The sequence below is a fragment of the Barbus barbus genome (assembly GCF_936440315.1).
Source record: "Barbus barbus genome assembly, chromosome: 3".
In the NCBI taxonomy this organism is placed as follows: Eukaryota; Metazoa; Chordata; class Actinopteri; order Cypriniformes; family Cyprinidae; genus Barbus; species Barbus barbus.
Genome location: NC_136731.1, coordinates 33,463,572 through 33,482,376, shown reverse-complemented (window position 1 = coordinate 33,482,376; position 18,805 = coordinate 33,463,572). Strand labels below are relative to the sequence as shown.

At 36.6% G+C, this 18,805-nt stretch overlaps 1 protein-coding gene across 2 annotated transcripts; it reads right to left on the bottom strand.

Annotated features, from left to right (window-relative positions):
* Positions 1-1,110: 1,110 nt before the first annotated feature.
* LOC306855831 (meiosis-specific coiled-coil domain-containing protein MEIOC-like) lies at positions 1,111-18,439 on the bottom strand. 2 transcript variants are annotated; one of them, XM_079394730.1, is made up of 8 exons: positions 18,206-18,439; positions 17,762-17,875; positions 17,183-17,325; positions 16,940-17,053; positions 13,729-15,460; positions 12,829-12,963; positions 12,187-12,367; positions 1,111-2,474 (listed from the first exon to the last, which is right to left on the bottom strand). In XM_079394730.1, the coding sequence occupies exons 1-8, from the start codon at positions 18,215-18,217 to the stop codon at positions 2,272-2,274; spliced, it is 2,634 nt and encodes an 877-aa protein (XP_079250856.1). In that variant the 5' UTR covers positions 18,218-18,439; the 3' UTR covers positions 1,111-2,271. The 2 variants fall into 2 exon arrangements, with proteins under 2 accessions (XP_079250856.1, XP_079250857.1); XM_079394731.1 differs by having other exon boundaries at positions 1,209-2,450; positions 18,206-18,418.
* Positions 18,440-18,805: the final 366 nt, after the last annotated feature.

Below are 18,805 nucleotides of genomic sequence, written 5' to 3'. Positions count from 1 at the left end.
TTCAGAAACCAATGGAAGCCTTCTCAACGTAGCAATATATGGAGAGGGCTCAGACACAACCCACAGACAGAGAAACAAAACTGCTAATCATTAGGAGGAGGCTGGGGCCGACATATGTACTGCTTTTTTGCTCTTGGTGGCTGTTTCTGTCTAGGTTGTGGTTTATTTTATTGTAGGACAGTGATGAACCTAAAGTTAGAAGGGTATGTGTGTGTGTGTGTGTGTGTGTGTGCACATATATATCAATTGACAACTGTTCATTTGAAGCTGCTACATATTGTGCCAATACCTTGTAGACTGCCTTCTCATATACTACAATGAGAAACCTTTAGTTTCTGTTAGCTTGTAAGATCAGGTGATTGAGGCATTCTTTTATCAAAAGCTACAGTATTTAACATTTTGTACTTAAAAAAATATCCTGAAATTGGTCAAATAAATTGAGTTGTGTAAATGAACGTGTTCACTCTCGACTAAAATAACTTGAATCACACAAGCCACAGTTTTTAAAATTGATGTTGTATGGATGCTGTAGATGCTTTTTTATCCTACAGACTCAGTTTGAATCAAAGGGAACATCAGAAGCTACACTTTGCTTGTAAACTCTGGGTGTCACTGCCAATTGCAGAAGATGTTATAATTTCTTCTATTTATGCAATAAGAGCTCTGACTCTTCCAACACTGTTGACTGGTGAAACTTCTCATCTATCCAAACATTGCTTTGCTTTTTGTTTTTCTTTACATCAACATAATTTAAATGTTGTAAGGTCAAATCTTTGCCATATTCAGGTGTCAAACTTGAAGTGTCCAAATGATTTTATAATGGAAATCATCTAGCAAGGTACATTCTTCAGTGTTGTTTATTCTGTTAAGCCTCAACTCAGTGTGTATTTAAGGATTTTAGATATGATATTTGCTGGGTAAATGTTTAGGATTTTCAGAACTGAATGAGAGTGAGGAACTTGTTTACAAATGGCTTTAATAACTCAGCCAACCAACTGTTTTTGGCAAGTTGATCATAACACTGTTCTTTTAAAGCATACATTATTGTAAGTGAACGGTCAAATTCACTGCAGCTTTACTGAATGATTTTAGTTTCACTGCATACAGACTGGGATCTGCATTTTTTTAATTAGAGCATTGATTAACATTGTATTCTGAATCAATGTTTAATTAAATAAACAGTAGTTTTACGCACCACTCTGTGAGTTCTGGGATTTTGTGTTTTGTTAGTTTAATTGTTAAACTTGAACAAAAGAATAAGCAAAACAAAAATTAAAGGCAATATGAGTACACGTCATATGAACTATGTCAGTCTGTAGCATTTTCTAGTAACATGTTGTTGACATCATTTATTTCAGTCCATGAATGATGTTACTCTCAGCTACTCAATATATCCTCAAATGAGTTACATCAAAGACAGATTGACCACATACAAACACGGAAAAACAGAATACGGAGTTGAATTCAGAATTGAGATAAACTGCAAATAAATAAACAAAACAGATTTAGGAAAGATGTGTGATTGTCATTACCTATCCAGTGAGACCACTAAAAAGTGCTGACGCCAAAGAATCATGCACATAAATAAGTAAAATAATAAAAGGACAACTGGAACACGTCCTGTTGATCATAAATACTGTTTTTGCCTGAAGTTGTGACAGTGGACCTAAAATTAGCTGAGGATTTTGAATAGGTTGTAGGAGACACTAATTAAACTGTCAAAAAAAAAACCTTAAACACAAATAATTGTTTGTTTCCTGTGCAACTATTTATACATTTCTTGGTCAACTGGGCAAAAATATCCCATTCTCCTCCAAAGCCACAGATCTTGCTCTTGCCATACATTCTGTTCCATTATCGCCATTAGCCAGTTAAAAGGTCCCTCTTTTAATTTCATCTCTCTTTCTTTCAGTGTTAAATCATTCTTTCATACTCTCAAAACGTCTTGTTTATACTGGCAGTTCTTCTGGGGTCCTTGGACAAAATAGCTCAGTACTGATCTTACTGCCATAATTCCATGTCTTTTGGAGAATTTGATTATAATGTGATTGGTGGTTTTCACAGAAGACTGATAAATATTAATGAACTAAGAATTCCATCTGCTGCCCACAACTGAGCCTAACATATCACTTTAGTGGAAAAAATTACATAACTCATTCATTCTTCTTAAAATGCAATCCCATCACCTCTTGCACCTTTTTGGACAGGTTAGATTGATGTTAGTTCAAAAAAAAAAAAAAAAAAAAAAAAAAAAACTGTATACCTGCCAGATCACAGGGCAATGAGTGCTCTCTCCAAGCTGCTTTGCTCAGGACTGTCTTGGCCTAAAGGGGAGCAGGTACCCAGCTCGTCTCTCTCCTCTGGGTAACTGTTTGTTTTGGGCAAAGTCATTTGCAATGCACACCAAAGAGCGGTCCGGGCCTTTCTGGTGCTGCTGCACAGGTCCTTCACTGCAGATGCCAACATAAGGATCTCTGTGAGATGTGAAAAAAAAAATAAAAAAAATTCACCTTTTAACACACAAGATACATCCATATTAACTAAGCAAATGGTCTGTTTCTAAAGGCTGGAATACACTACACGATTTTTGCCCCGATTTTCTGCCAGTTTACTATCTGGAGAAGTTGGTGCAAGTCAGAGCCACTCTGCAGATTTGAGATGACAGATTTCATAGAAAAGCACATAGTGTCTGTAACAAATGTGAATCTGCCGAGGGCTCCCTAGGACATCTCTTTTGGTTTAGCCTAAAACTTTATGAATTTTGGACTGTAATTCACCAAATAGAGATTCTACTCTAAAGCCTCGTTCAGACTGTCAGCCCAAATCCGATTTTTGTGCAAATCCGATTTAAATCTGATCATATTTAGATAGGCAACTAACTACATGATATCCGATTTGTGCAAATTGTGTGGACAGTCAGTTATTCAAATCAGATTCCATCCGGATATATATATAAAATCGGATATGGGCTGACAGTCTGAATGAGTCTTAAAGCTTATTCTTGTGACCTCTACCCTGATCCAGCAGTTGCTGTTTTCGGGTTGGTATGACTCTCTTCGTGGGTTCGGCCATCAAATTCAAAAAGCTGTCCAATATGGAATAGTGGTAGCAAGGTTATTAGTTTTGAATTTTTAAATTTGTGTTATTTTTGTATCATTTTCAAATTTGCTATAAAATTCAGTTTAGTTTTTATTAGTTTCATTCATATTTTTTGTTAGTTTTAGTTTTTATTTTGTGAACAGATTTTTATTTAGTTTTTATATAGTTTAGTTTCAGTTTTAGTTTCAGTTTCAAGTTGCGCTTAATGTCATATCTAATGGTGTGTTGAAATATTTAATATGAAAATAAATGTAGCCTAATTTGGTTATATTAAATATCTTTTTTCTTATTTAACCATAATCATGATATTGTAACTGTCGTGTCTTGCGCACACTTTTCCGTGAACAGCTGCGCATAGATCATAACTGGGTCTAATGAAATTCAATAACGGCAATCGTATTTAACAGTAAAGGCTCATATTTGAATATGTTCTTTTCTTTATTTATGAAGAATTATTAGTGTGTGCATGATGTGATTTAGCCTATGCATATTTGTTCAAAAGCCTGGCAGAGTGATCAAGATGCTAGAAGTTTTGTATTGTTTACAGAAAGGATGCGCGTTCTCATCTTTTTTCATGTTGCGCTGCGTGTCTGTTTTTCTTCAAAGCACCAACTTAGAATGCCTGATGTTGGTTTGATTGCTTGTGTTACATGAGAAAATAATGTTGCCCACCTGATGTTGTAGATTAATGTGGGTGCGGTTCAGCTCGCGGTCTTTATGTCAAACGGTTCTGGGGTGCGTTTCCCAAAAGCAACTATGGTCGCAAGTTACGTCGTTACCAATAGAGTTCAATGGGACTTACCACCATAGTTAGCTAACGATGCTTTTGGGAAACGCACCCTTGGTCTGGTACAGCATTAAATTAGTGCTGCTGTCGGATAACGGGTCGGGTGTTCTGTTAAGTACTGCTGGTGCACGTTTACCAAACAGGAACCGTGCTTTAAACTGCTTTGCGTTTCTCCGTCAGATAACCCCATGTGCGTGATGCGCCATTTACAGGTGTTTCCCTAAACCTCCACACAGCTCCTTATATTTTTCCACCAAGGGGCGAGAACGTAATGATTACGAAAACGATTATTTATTTTTGTTAATTATTTTATTTCAGTTAGTTTTTCAATAACTGTTGTTATAGTTTTGTCATTTTTATTTCATTTCAGTTTACGAAATACTTTTTCCATCAATCGTTTTCGTCTTAGTTTTCGTTTACGAAAATAACCTTGGGTGGTAGCTAAAAATATTTTTTTGTCTATGGAAAAAAAAACAAAAAACACTTTTTAAATCCTGCCTGTCTGAACTGTCTAGCACTTTGCACTTAGAGAGACTTAGACACAATCTTTCTGATAGCACTGCTGGCTTCGAAGCCACCTGGGAACCCTTTTTTAAACATCTGTCAAATGTCAAGGATAACAGTTTAAAGGTTTGACCCTTTTATTTTTTGCATTATCAGCATAGTGCCTGTGCCCACTCGCCTAGAAATATGTGTAACATTGTTAAACTGTGTATAAAACTGGAGGAACTGATGTAATTATATGGTTGAAAAATCATCCAACCCTTTTTTTTTTTTTTTTTATTGTCCTGTGTTGCTTTAAGGTTAAAATAAAAAAAAAAACATTGCATAGTATTAGTGTATGATGGGCACAGACTTTTTTAGCTGCATACTTTGATTCCAAAATATCAAACATGTTTGATATTTTCAACCGATTTTAGAATGTTGTTTTCATTAGTCATGCGTCTCCTAGCAACAATGCGCATGTTTCTGCATGAATTTGTTGTGATCAGAATAGTGCTGTCAAACGATAAATCGTGATTAATCGCATCCTAAATAAGTTTTTGTTTACATAATATATGTATGTGTACTGTGTATATTTATTATGTATATATAAATAAACACATGCATGTATATATTTAAGAAAAATGTTACGTTTATATAATATATATTAGTGGTGTCAAAATTAGCGCATTAACGCATGCTATTAATTATTTTCAGATTAACGCGTTAAAAATATTTAATGCAATTAACGCAGGGGCGGGGCTAGGGTTGGCCACCCCATTCGCAACTGCTGCCTCTGTCTCTTTTTTTCTTGCAAAGGATTGCGTTTATTTAGATGCAGAATGTCTTTATAAGAGAAGTTTCAGACACGTGCTCTATACGTCGCCTCCACGCCAGACGCGAGTCAAACAAGCGTGTAAAAGATACTGTGCTCGTAGCGCGCACTCTTCAAATACACGCACATAGGTGCCGGTGCGCGCTGTAGCCTATATCATTTCATATCATACAGCGAAAGAAACTACGTGCATGCAATGTCGTAGTTATGCCGTCAGTTAAGGCATGAAGTTACCAAAAAGGCGATTAAAGCTGCCTTAAACTGTGTGCATGCATGCAATAGCCTATGTTATATATGCGTCACATTTAAGTACACGTCTCTGAAATGGTTTTAAAAACTGTCCTGAGGCACCCCAGCACTGTCTCCCTCGTCTAAAATACCCAATTCAACTCATCCGCTCATTAGTTGAGACTTTCAGACCTGAAGTGAGTCAGAAAATGTAAAGAGATTTGTGAGAAAATAAGATGCATGTCAGATCCCCATCACCTTCAGCAGCAGCAGCTTTTAAAGCAATAGCAGGCAAATAAGTTAATAACCAGCTGCTGTGATGTCTATTAATCCAAGAACAAAAGAAAAAAAAAAAAAAAATAATAAAAAAAAAAGAGGAAATCAATAACTTTTATAGTTTTAACGGGTTCATCTATATTTAATTTAGAATTTATTGTTTGGTAAGTATTAATTTTCTGTATATTTCTGCTGAAGGGCACAGCTAGCTAAATATGTCATTTATTATAATGGGTTCATGTGAAGATTGTTTTAAGTTCACTTAAATTAGACGTTAAGTCTAATAAATGTTAAAATTGATAGCTCTCAATTATACTGTAATGCGGAATGGCTACAGTCAATGGTTAAATATTCAGGGGGCAAAAAAATATTTTTATAGAGACATCAGTAGTATTGATATCAGTGATGCTGGCCTTCAATCATAAAAAAGATACCATTAAAGAAATATTAAAAATATACTGTCTTTATGTTGTTTGTACATTGTACATTTGAAGATTGTTTATTTAAAAACTTGAATGTTAGGTGGGGTTAAGCATGATTAATCACGATTCATTTTAGAAAAATGTGTGATTAATTAAAATTAATTAATTGAAATTTTTTTAATCGATTGACAGCACTAATATATATATATATATATAATATAAATTATATTAATATAAAAATATACATGTAAATATTTTCAAAATAAATACTGTATGTGTGTGCTTTTATATACGCATAATAAATATACACAGTACACAAACATATATTATGTAAATAAAAACTTTTATTTTGGAAGCGATTAATCGCAATTAATCGTTTGACTGCACTAGATCAGAACAATTTGAAAGTCTGCAAGTGTATGATCGTCGTTTAGTGTATGATGGCCCGTTTTCAAATTTGGTAAGTGTATGATGCCCAGTATTTTAAAATCTGTTCAGATTTTAAAAGTTGTGTAGTGTATTCCAGGCTTAAAGGGATAGTTCACCCAACAAATTAATATTATATCATTTTCTCACCCTCAAGTATTTCCAAACCTGTATGAATTTCTTTGTTCTGCCGAACACAAAAGGAAGATATTTTGAAGAAAGTTTGTAACCAGGCTGTTTTGGGGCACCATTGACTTCCATAGTAGGAAAAAAAATACTGTAAAGTCAATGGTGCCCCAGAACTGCTCTGTTTCCCACATTCTTCAAAATATCTTTCTTTACGTTCAGCAGAACAAAGACATTCATACAGGTTTGGAACTACTTGAGGTTGAGTAAATGACAGAATTAAAATTTTTGGGTGAACTATCCCTTTAAGCAGTGAAACTAAGGCTGAGTGGGACTTTACCAAGCCCTGTCATCTTCCACTTTTCTAGGATTGTAGCTTCACACTAGGGCTGGGCGGTATATCAAGTTTGTACGATATATCGATAGATTCTATACAAGCGATATGATATGAGGCAATACCGTTTATATCGATACACAGTAGTTTGAAACGAGCGCATCTGAAAATATAGTGGAGGACACAGGCTGAGCTGCTGTGGAGAAAGTGCATAATACAATTTGTTCTAAACATGTGACAAACTTTATATGAAGGGCTTAACAAAAAAAAAAAAAAAAAAAAAACTCGTAAGATATAGAAGCCTATAGTTTAGTTTGAGTTTAAAGTGACTGTAATGGGGTAATCAAAACAGCCTTTTTACTCAATTAGTCTGTGCTTTTTTATTATTTTCATTTTTAGTTTAGTTAAATCTAACTTCTGCTTTAAAAGTATTATTGAGAACAGCGAGAAGTAAGTTTTTTCATATGGATTTTTAAATTTCCCATCCACAGGGAAAAAAAAAAAAATCCCATCCATGTTCACTGTGGTTTGTTGTGTCCAAACTCGAAAGGACGGAAGTCCAGACTCTGCGAACTTGGTATTGAGAAAATCGGTCCGCCGAAACTCATCCAGTGAGAAACGTTCCGCGGTGCAAAAATAAGTGCGATTAAAATGCGTTAAAAAATATTAACGCGTTATTTTTGTGTAATTAATTAATCTAAATTAACGCGTTAAAGTCCCGGCCCTAGTTTATTTACAAATTCAAAAGTGTATAAATACCGAGATATATACCGTATACCGCAAATCAGCCAAAAAATACTGAGATATGAATTTTTGCTCATATCGCCCAGCCCTAGTTCACACTAGTTTATAGGGATGTCACGAGAACCAATACTACGGTACCAAGTCGGTATAAACATTTTAAAATCCTGGCGATACTTGTTTTCTTTAGTAGAGTAAGTACCGATGGGACCAAAGGTAGCAATTAGCGAGGCTGAAATTCCTCCGTACCTAAGGAGCGCAGCCAGAGCATTCGCCTGGAAGTGTTTCAGTTGGTCCTCAAAGGGTAAAGAAGAAGAAAAAATGCCTACAAGCACCCAGAAGAACTACATGTGGAAGATGGCGACGATATATAAATATGATTGTGTGAGATTTAACCCTTTAAGACCGGATCACACATTTGTGTGTATTTACCTTTAAGACCGGATCACGCATCTGTGCGTATTCACCATTAAGCCCGGCAAACGCATCTGCGTCATTTTGAGCGATGTCGTCTTTTTCAATGCACATGGCCAATTATATGCACTTTAATTGGCCGAAATATTCTTGGGGTGAGTGACAGAGATGCTTAGGGATTTTTTTTAAACTCATGTGACTAGTAAAATGCTTTGTGATTGGTCGAAATAAGCCTACACATACAGTTTTATTTTACTGTCTTTTGGTCGACATTTTTAAACGCCGTGCTAGCGATCCGTCATGACTGACTCAAGTGAAGGAAGTGATATTGATGAAGTTATGGAGGATGACACAGGACCAGATTCAAATGATGATTTAGATGTACCAGCCGATCGCGTAGTTAGAGAGCAGTGGATCTTATTAGCGATGTTTCGAGAGGACGAGGAGGATATGCGCGATTTCGTTGGCTTCCATACTGTGTCTGTTTGTGAGTGTGTGTGTGTGTGTCTGTGTGTGTATATGTGTCTGTGTGAGTGAGTGATTGAGTGAGTGAGTGTGTGTGTGTGTGTCTGTGTGTGTACATGTGTGTGTGTGTCTGTGTGTGTGTGTGTGTGTCTGTGTCTGTGTGAGAGCGTGTCTGTGTGTGTGTGTTATAATTTGATGCTGATACTAATGACAATAAATGAATAAATGTCTAAAGATGATGATTGATAATAATTGATGATTATGGATAACAACAATACAAAATAAATAGGATGCAATAGACAATGCTAGCTTATGATGGATGATGATAATTGTGATGTCTGATGACTGATAATACATAAAACATACATAAATAGAAATGAAAATGATAGCTCATGATGGATGACAGTAATAATTATGATGTCTGATGAGCAGAATAAACTTTTTCATCAAGTTATGAATATGGTTTCTTAGTGCTATGGTTTCTTAGTGCTATGGTTTCTCTGACGCTTTTATCAAAGGCGACATCCAAAAATACAAGAAACAAAATTAACAAATTAATATTGAAATTGTTATGTAAAGAAGAAGTAACCCTCTGTTTTGTTTTGGGGTTTTTTTCTATAACTTTGTATCAGTGATGTTCACTTGTCACTTTGGTACCTCAAAAGTATGAAATAAAAACGGATCTGTACTGATTTTCAAAATATTCTTGATGTTTTTGTTGTTTATAGATTTTTTTAAACAATTCAGTTAAAGATTATGGCCAAGCAAGTCAGTCAAGTTGAAAGCCAAAGAAGTAAGCTCTCAAATGTTTTTTATTCCATGTTTTTATCTGCTATAGAGCCTGAGAAATTAAGATTTTAGTAGGCGTTGACAAATTTTGACAAATATTTCTGGAAACCTTAGGTTTTGGGAGGGGGTTTACAGAAAAGTACTTAGGCATAAAAAGGCCTTTTTAGCAGGCGTTTTAGGCCTAAATGGGTTAAATGAGCTCGCAGCTCTAAGAGCACGAGCGCTGTGCATGATCACGCACACACATAGTTACTGTCTGACAGCTTACCACTTGTTCATTCACTGTGTATCCATCTGTGGATTATCCTTATTAACATTATTGGCTAATATTACTGGTTTAAATAATTGGTGTTTATGTTAATGGTTTTAAAAAATATTATCGGCCTGCCAGTATGTCAGTGAATTTAAACTAATGCTTGCATTATAGGTAGTTGTATTGCAGAGTATAGGTGTGTGTGTATTATTTGATGGCCAAGTGCCACTAATGTTGTTTTTGTAATGTTAAAAAATAAAGTAGTCCATGTTTAAAGCTGCAGTCCGTAACTTTTGGTGCTCTAGCTGTTAATAAATAGAACTGCGTGCATCTTGTGGAAGAACACTCTAGCCGGAGCTACTTCTCTCTGTTTATGTCTATGACGAATCACGCAGGTACTGGGCTACTCCGCAGCGGTGCCTACCTGAACCAGTCTAAAATAGTCCAAATATAACCACGTGTACTGTAGTGATTCAGATAAGTGGAAAACACGGTTTGGAAAATGGATTCATGGTGTACACTAGTGATGCGCGGATGAGCTAAAACGTCACCCGAATCTGCAGCTTCAAATAATTTATCCATCTGCCAACCGCCCGCACCTATATTTTTGTCTGATTTAGGTAACCACACCCGACCCGCAACCAATCGTCACATTCAGGGTTCGTATGGTCATGAAAAACCCGGAAAAGTCATGGAATTTTAAAACAGCAATTTCCAGGCCTGGAAAGTTTTGGAAAAATAAATAAACCCTGAATGTTTTGGAAAAGTCATGGAAATCTATTTCACAATCCTCTGTATAATATAATTATGTTTAATTAGGTCCTGAATTTCGGTGCGGGATGTCACAGGCTATATCGCATTACTCATTTCTGCAGCTTTCAGCTTTGAAATGAGGGAAATTCCTGCAAAACATTTATTCAATATAGCATGTAGGTTAGATGAGTAAATAAATCCACACAAACCATCAGATCAAATCAGTAATTGAAAACAGCGTGAGTGATTCAGCTGTACCGCGTGCGTCCTCTCTCTTTGACCTTTTCACATCGGCACATCTGCTGCTGAACGCTGCGAAACAAGACTTTAGCTCGCATTTCGATGCAGTTGACAGAATTGTCAATTTCCTAATCGGTTATTGTCGCATCGTCACAAAAATTTAATTTTTAAGCCATTCAGTACTCGCGCGCTCCGGGTGTGCTCTTCTGTGCGCTGCAGTCACATCCAAAGCATGCGCTGCTAGTACCAAATTGAGTTTGCAAGCAAATCTTGTTGCGCTTAAGTGGCCAAATACACACAAAATGACGTCAAAATGGTCGTCCTGGTGAGTATCCTCATAAGCACGGTTTTGTCTTAAGTTAATGCAAACAATTGCGAAAGAAAACGCATGTGTATAAGTATTGGATTCGTGAAATAAGTCTTGTGACAGCAGCCTAATAAAGCTGTGCGGTCTGTCATTAATGTGAATCAAACAAAAGACAGAGGAAATCCCTCACTGCTCCTGACTACATAATGTTTTGTTGAATAGGCTAACTTTACTTTACTTTTTACTTTTAGTCATTTAGCAGACGCTTTTATCCAAAGCGACTTACAAATAAGAAAAAGTAACTAAAACTAAAAGTTAACACTCTGTAAATACTCTATACACACACATTTAAGAAAATACAGAAATAAAATAAAAAGCGATACTTATATCCTTTGCCGGTGTCCTAGCCCGGTGGAGTCGCACGGTAGTATGTAACTTTAATATGTTAATTTACACTTTATTCAATTTATGTAGCCTATTTAGAAAATGTAGTTAATATTTGCATCATTAATGATTTGTCTTATCCACCCCGCGACCTATTCTGAAATAATCAGAATGCATTTTTTTTATTACCTGACCCATCCGCCCCGCAGATTATCCGCAGCACCCACAGATGTAACCGCTATCCGCGCATCACTAGTGTACACGCTAGGGCTGTGCAATTAAATCGAATTCGATTATCATGCGCATCTCGTCAGTAAAGCCGGTTCAGTGATTGGCAGTAAATCACCATCACCTGCTTTCAAATGGAGCGGGAATTACTACACAGAGCCGTAGTTCACCGACAAGATAGGCAATATCGCGTTCATAATCGCAGATGAATCGCCTTCGATTATGAACACGAAATTGCCTAGCTTGTCAGTGAATTATGGTTCTGTGTAGTAATTCCCGCTCCATTTGAAAGCAGGTGATGGCGATTAACTACTAATCAAGAAACTGGTTTTACTAACTAGATGCGCATGATAATCGAATTCGATTAATTGCACAGCCCTAGTACACGCTTATGTAAATTTTGAACACAAAAAAGTTACAGACTGCAACTTTACGTTTTTTTTGTTTGTTTTTTCCGTGGTATCGACTTGGTACTTTTAGTGGTATCGGTACCGACTACTAGACTTTTGGTATCGTAACATCCCTACTAGTTTATAAATGATTTTGTATTTTTGTTGTGTATTTCCTGGTTTTGTTATAGTATAAGACTCACTAACCCCTGTCCTCTCTAAAGAAGGCCGCTGGCTGCCTCTGTCTGCTGCTGGCATTGATGAATTCATCCTTGCGGCGTGCCTGAGTGATGTAGATGACCTCAAGATGCCTGTCCAATGCTGAGCCAATATTAGCATGAAGCGGAAAACTGCGTAACTGTTCCATCTTGCCTAGCAAACCTGCCACCTACAAACACAATTATAATATAGAAAATTCATTAATTTGTAGCTACAGTTTAAAACACTTGAAATTTAATTCTAGAATATAAGATCACAGTAGGCAAAAATAGAAATTATATATATATATATATATGTGTAAAATATTCACTTTCTATGAAGTTGTCAGTTTTTTTTTTTTTCACCCACCACTATTAGATTAATATTACTCACTAATGGATGTAAAACGTGAAGTCAACATAACACTATGGATGCCAATAGAATTCTTTCATGATTTCATAAATGTCATGATTTTTAGAAAGCACAATAAAACAGTAATAATGTCAATAATGCCATGATTTCAATGTTGGTAGTAACAATTAAATGTTACTTATGTATTTTTTTTTATTTACATTTTTAAAATGTATTTCTAAGAACTTTTGGGCAGGCTCACTAGCACTCTTGTGGCCCCGTTTGAAAAACTGGACTGACCCTGGCCTGTTCGCGCAGCTGGTCTACAATGAGGCGGTCCAGTCTGGAGGGGTTTGGAGGCATTTTGGGTAAAACACTACTGGTCACCACAGACACGCGTTTTCCTGGGTAAGTCTTTGTAAGAACAGCTTCTGCCTGTCAGAAAGAACACATTACATTAGTTTCTCACCTCATCATGGTTATGAAATTAAAAAAGCTCAGCCTACATGGTAATTTAGTAGCATGATATACAAACACAGAATCTGTACAAGAAAATCATTTAAGCAACTTATTTTTCCATAAATTATTTTCCGAAAATATATCACTGTTTTGTCTATAACAGAGTGCTGTAGGAATAATGTATTTGTGTGTGCCAAAACCCAGAAACAAGTAAGCATTTTAGCACTTCCCATTCCATCTTCCTGAAGTCAGTGAGGTTCTTGAATGGATTTTTGCTAAAATGCCTGAAATAACTTTAACACAAGCTTAGAGCTGCAGTCTGTAACTTTTTTTTGTTCAAAATTTACAAAATTTATATAATACGCGAGTACACCATGAATCCATTTTCCATACCGTGTTTTTGTCTTGTCCTGTATCACTATGGTATGCCAATAATAAGTGTTTATATTCGGACTATTTTAGACTGGTTCAGGTAGGCATCGCTGCAGAGTAGCCCAATACCTGCATGATTCGTCATAGACATAAACCGAGAGAAGTAGCTCCGGCTACAATGTTCTTCTGCAAGATGCATGCAGTTCTGTTTATTAACAGCACTAGAGCGCCAAAAGTTACAGACTGCAGCTTTAAGATATTTTCAGGTTTTATTCTATGACAAAAAATACAGCAACGCTGCAGCACATACCTAAAAATTCATACATGAATTACATGAATACGCTTATGTCTCAAAAACATCACACTCACTTGCTTTCTCTCTTTTTCCAGCATCCTCCACTGCTCGTAACATTCCTCCAAGTAAAGGTGTAGCTGACTGTTGGGACTTGCGAGTGCCTTGCCAAACTTAGGTAAAGTCATGGCCGACAGAAACCCCGAGAATGACCCATCTCCTGATGTTTGGCTTAGCCCAATGCATTCTTGTAGATAAGGGCTGAAGTGCGAAACATCTCCATCTGGCAGATGTTCATTCATGTCGATGAGAGGCACAGAGCAGTAGGGCAACTGTGACTTCGACTGAATCGGGTGGCATGTGCTTTTTCTGGGATCACCCATCTGGTATAGGAATGAGAAAAGTTGTGATGGTATAGCTTTGGCTGAGTTTGAACTCGCTCCGTTGTGTCTCATTTGTCCTCCGTACAAACTGCCCAGTCCCTGATATGGATTCTGCAGGAGTCCTGTTTTTTTGTCTGCCTCTTTAGGGAAACCAGGAAGTTTGGGTTTCATGCTAAATCTCGGAGAAAAACGCCCATCGGCCATGAGGCCCGTGGAAAACCTGTTGTTCTCTAGTTGGAGGTCAAAATCTGAAATATCCACATTTCCTGCTCCCTTCCTTAAACCCTCAAGACTGGCCTGGCCTATCGCACCATGTAGATTTACTGTGTTCCCCTGGCTCAAATCAGCCGAGACTCTCGCTGCAGGCCGGAACAACTGCTGAGAAGGAAGCAATGGAACAGCCCCTGATGTGTTTGTGAGCTTTGCAAAACTCTGTGAATCATTGTTGCTGTTGGTCTTTGTTGAAATCTTAGCTTGTTTTTGGTAATGGTTTGAATGGATAGGTTGGTACTGCTTTACACTGTTTTGGGCGGCGCTGCTTCCTATCAGGCTGGCTTCATTGTTTGGGTGAAAGGCTGGAGGCACGATGGTAGGAGAAAAAGTCTTTGGTGGCCCAAACCTTGAAAATCCATTCGTAGTATAATGACTTTGTTTTTTCTCCACTTTAGCTCCTCTTTGCTCCATTTGGTTGCGTGTCACTTCTCTCTTAAAATCTGGTGTTTGAGTAATAGGCTCTGAGATCCTTTGAAAAGCATGACTCTTCTGCTCTGCCATGATTTCCTCAAGATTCCTCTGTGCTAAAAGACCATTCTGGGTAGATTCTCTGCAATAGTTCATATCTTGCTCTGCCAAGAGAAAGGCCAGTTTACTGACATCCTGCACAGAGAACGATTGGGTGTTTTTCAGTTTATCTTTGCTCACAGATGAAAATTCATGAGGAGAACTGAAATAGGAGTCATTCGATGTTTGTGGAGGGCAGCAGGAGCTGTTGATTGAGTTTATATAATCAAAAAGGCAGTTAGTGGTGCTGCGGTATCCTTCCTCCTTCTCGGGTGTAATATACTCAGGTTTACCAGGCCTGGTCTGATAGTGGCTAGAGCTTAACGCTGGGGGTGTGCTCAGGCCTGGGGGGCGAGGGAGATCTTGAGGAGAATACGTGTTGGCCTCTCCATTACAGGTGGATAAATTGCAGGGAAGTGCAGAAGAATCAAAACCATTACAATTCTGAAGTTCGGCCCACTGATGAGATTCTCTACCAGCAGGCTGAGGAGAAATATTGCTGACTGGTTTAGGACAAATCTGTTTTGTTGGGAATCCGGAAATGGGTGGCATCTGTACCTCATTACTGAAGTACTGCATCCTGTCTTCTCTTGTCAACTTTGGAGACCAGACACCTTTCAGACCTTTCAGACTAGATGGTAGCCTACTAAAAATAGCACAACGATTTTTGGCTTAAATTATGAAATTACTAAATATGTCAAAACATGTTAACACAAAACAGTTAAATAAATCTTCAACATATGCTTATTTTTTAACTAGTAAGGGCATTTATATAATTTGACATACACTGAACAAACTTTTAAACGCAACACTTTTGGTTTTGCGCCCATTTTTCATGAGCTGAACTCTAAGATCTAAGACTTTTTCTATGTACACAAAAGGCCTATTTCTCTCAAATATTGTTCACAAATCTGTCTAAAGCCCGATTCGGACGGTAATTGTTTCTCAGGGGGACGCAAGTGATTTTCACCATATACAGGGGGTAGTTGGTGATTTAATTGCCGTCCGAATCCAGGACGTCTGCGTTTTTCTCTCACCACCCCCATGAAAATCCCCGGCCAAATTACCTACTGTTTTTTGACAAACACCAAGGTCGTATGGTAAAATTTAATTGCCGTCCGAATCCACATCTCTGAGTTTACGAGAAGAAATCGATTCAAAATTCAGCATTTAAACCCTTTTCGAACACTCCCGAACACCGTACAGTAACTGTTGTACTTCGGTGTAATTTGTATACATATTTATTTCTGAAATGCTGGAAAGTATTTAAAAGAATAATACTTCATAACTACTCCACCACAGCCAGTGAGAGCAGAAAGAGAAGAAAAGCACGTAAACATTCGAAATGGGTCTTTATTATGGCAGCAGCAAGTATGCAATACAATTTTAAAATGTGTATTATAAACGGATATATATCGCGTATAATTATATACAACTATAGCGCGTATTTTCCTATTTTTAAACAGGAGATTTAAATAATCAAATAATAAATAGGTTTATACATTAAAATATGCTTGGCATAATAAGAATATATTTTACATAAGTATTTTAAAATACATTTTACACAATAATAAGAATACATTTGTAAATAAAATTCATTTTATTTACAGCACACAATCATCACAGAACTCACTCCTCCACTGTGAATAAATCGCCATCTGAATCCATAAGTTTTATCACTGAGGTGATATGTAATTTAATTTTTACAGACGTCCATATGAGAAACAATTACCGTCCGAATCAGGCTTTAATCTGTGTTAGTGAGCACTTCTCCTTTGTGGAGATAATCCATCCACCTCACAGGTGTGGCATATCAAGATGCTGATTAGACAGCATGATTATTGCACAGGTGTGCCTTAGGCTGGCCACAATAAAGTAAGAGAAAAATTGCAATCCTCACAATTACACGTGCCTATTATTTAGTTTTACATAAGAGATGTCTACAACAACTTCATTCAATTAAAATTTACACAAAAGTATGCATTTTTTTTAAATTGTATTAACAGCCCCAAAATTACATTAATTACTATTAAATTCATTTGAATTTGATATTAGCTATTTTTACACTAATTAGTAATAATTAGATTTATAGATTAATTTCTATAAAAAATCAAGAGGAACTTACTTCTCTGAGACATATGAGGAGTATGGGTCCATTGAATCGGGTTCTTCCAAGATGTCTGACACTAATCCATACAGATCAGCCTCACTCCCACAATTATTGGCATCTACCAGATTTCTATGCAAGATAAACATTATTTTACTATTTAATGATAAATCCCTCTTGACTCACAGTAGTGTTAGTGTTAATATATAACATCCATTTTTTAAGTATTATTAATAGTCTGTGTGTCAAAATCAAACTAACCTGTTATTAGGTATGACTTGAGGCCAGTTCACTGATTTACAATCTTCTTCCGGAGTTGGCCAAACAGTGTAAGGGAGTGATGCAGAGTCTTGGCAGTCCAAGAACGGGTTGTATGACAGCAATCCGCTGTCTCTGAAGCTATTCTGCAATTGAAAAACACAGCATTTGTTCATAAAAGGCATATAAAGAAGTTGTTAATTGAAAATACATTTTAAAAATAATTGCAGGTGTAAAACTCAGAACGCCCTTAAAACGTGCAATTTAATTAGTTTATTACAAATGCTGCCCAGTTCAAATATCTACTGATATATCTATTGCAATTCATATAAAATGAGTTATTTAATTTTGCAAACCTTAGCAACGCACAACATACCACATTTCACATCTTTTACATTTGTGAAAAACTCATAACGTTAACTTAGACATCTGACTTTTTTTCTAAATAGTAGATAGCAACGTTAGTTTCAACATTCAAACAAACGAGGAAATTAAATGGGAGAAATCTACACACTAAAATCATAATTGTCTTTTTAAATTCCTTTATGCAGTAAAGCCACAATTTAAAGAGGTATTTCTCACCTGAGGCTTGTTTGTGGAAAAGTAGGAGTCTGGTCCTGAATTATGAAATCGATCAAAGCCTGTCCTTGGTCCATTTGTATCCACATTGATTTTGCTTTTCGCTGCATTATTAACCTTAAAGTAAAGGATTAAAAAAATTATACTATCTGACCATGGACTACAATGACATGAAAAAAACACAGGTTTTACATCCAGTCAAATGAGGCCTTGTGGGGATTTTCTTTTGCCTGGTGATACGACATAACGTAACGTAGTCCTTCATAGTTAAACACGAGTCATATCACTGCACTTTACTCTTCTTACTATGCTAATTAATATTTTAATTATTTTCGTGTTCACATGGTAATCTGTACCATGTCGGTAACTAAGTTAACTCAACAAGCAGACAGAAAAAGTAAACTAGTCAGAAGTTTTTCCTCAGAATTAAGTTAAGTTAGCTCTTACCTCCATCGACATTGAACTTTGCAGGCAGAGGGCCTCTCACTATAAATTATTACGTTAGCGATAGAAATTATAAATATATAATATTCACGATTGTTCTAATTAGTCAACTGATTTACTGTGAAAATAAATTAAAGACGACAAATGTCTTCCACTTAAATTTATAAGCTCTCGGCCTCGCCCGTGTCTCTTCACGACTGTAACCGCGAAGCGAAGAGTTTGCCGTCTCGAGCCGACAACCGTTTCTCACATTCCTATTGGCTACACCGCTTCAATTAGCCAATCAGAATCCACCAAATGGTCGCGAGGGGTGATGTAGTCAGGCTTAGTAACGGAAGAATACATTTTCCTTAAAATAATTTTTAAAAAGAAATGACACATGTATTTTAGCCGCGGGGATTTATTTATTTTAATTAAATCAATTACAGTTTTTTTTCAACTGCTTACACACATTTTCAAAACTTTGGCTCTTTTTTTTTTTTTTTTTTTTTTTTACTTTACACACAAATGCAAGAATTGCACACACAAAGCGCCTCACATCTCTTGCAAAATGAAGCACTGCATTCAAAATATCACAAACATTTGCAATCACCTTTGCCATAA

Excerpts from the sequence above, each read along its gene's own strand:
- LOC306855831 (XM_079394730.1), bottom strand. Across the intron at positions 17,054-17,182 it reads CAAGTCATACCTAATAACAG|AAATCTGGTAGATGCCAATA; the intron begins GTTAGTTTGATT and ends TATCTTGCATAG. Across the intron at positions 15,461-16,939 it reads TCCTCATATGTCTCAGAGAA|TAGGCTACCATCTAGTCTGA; the intron begins GTAAGTTCCTCT and ends TGCTATTTTTAG.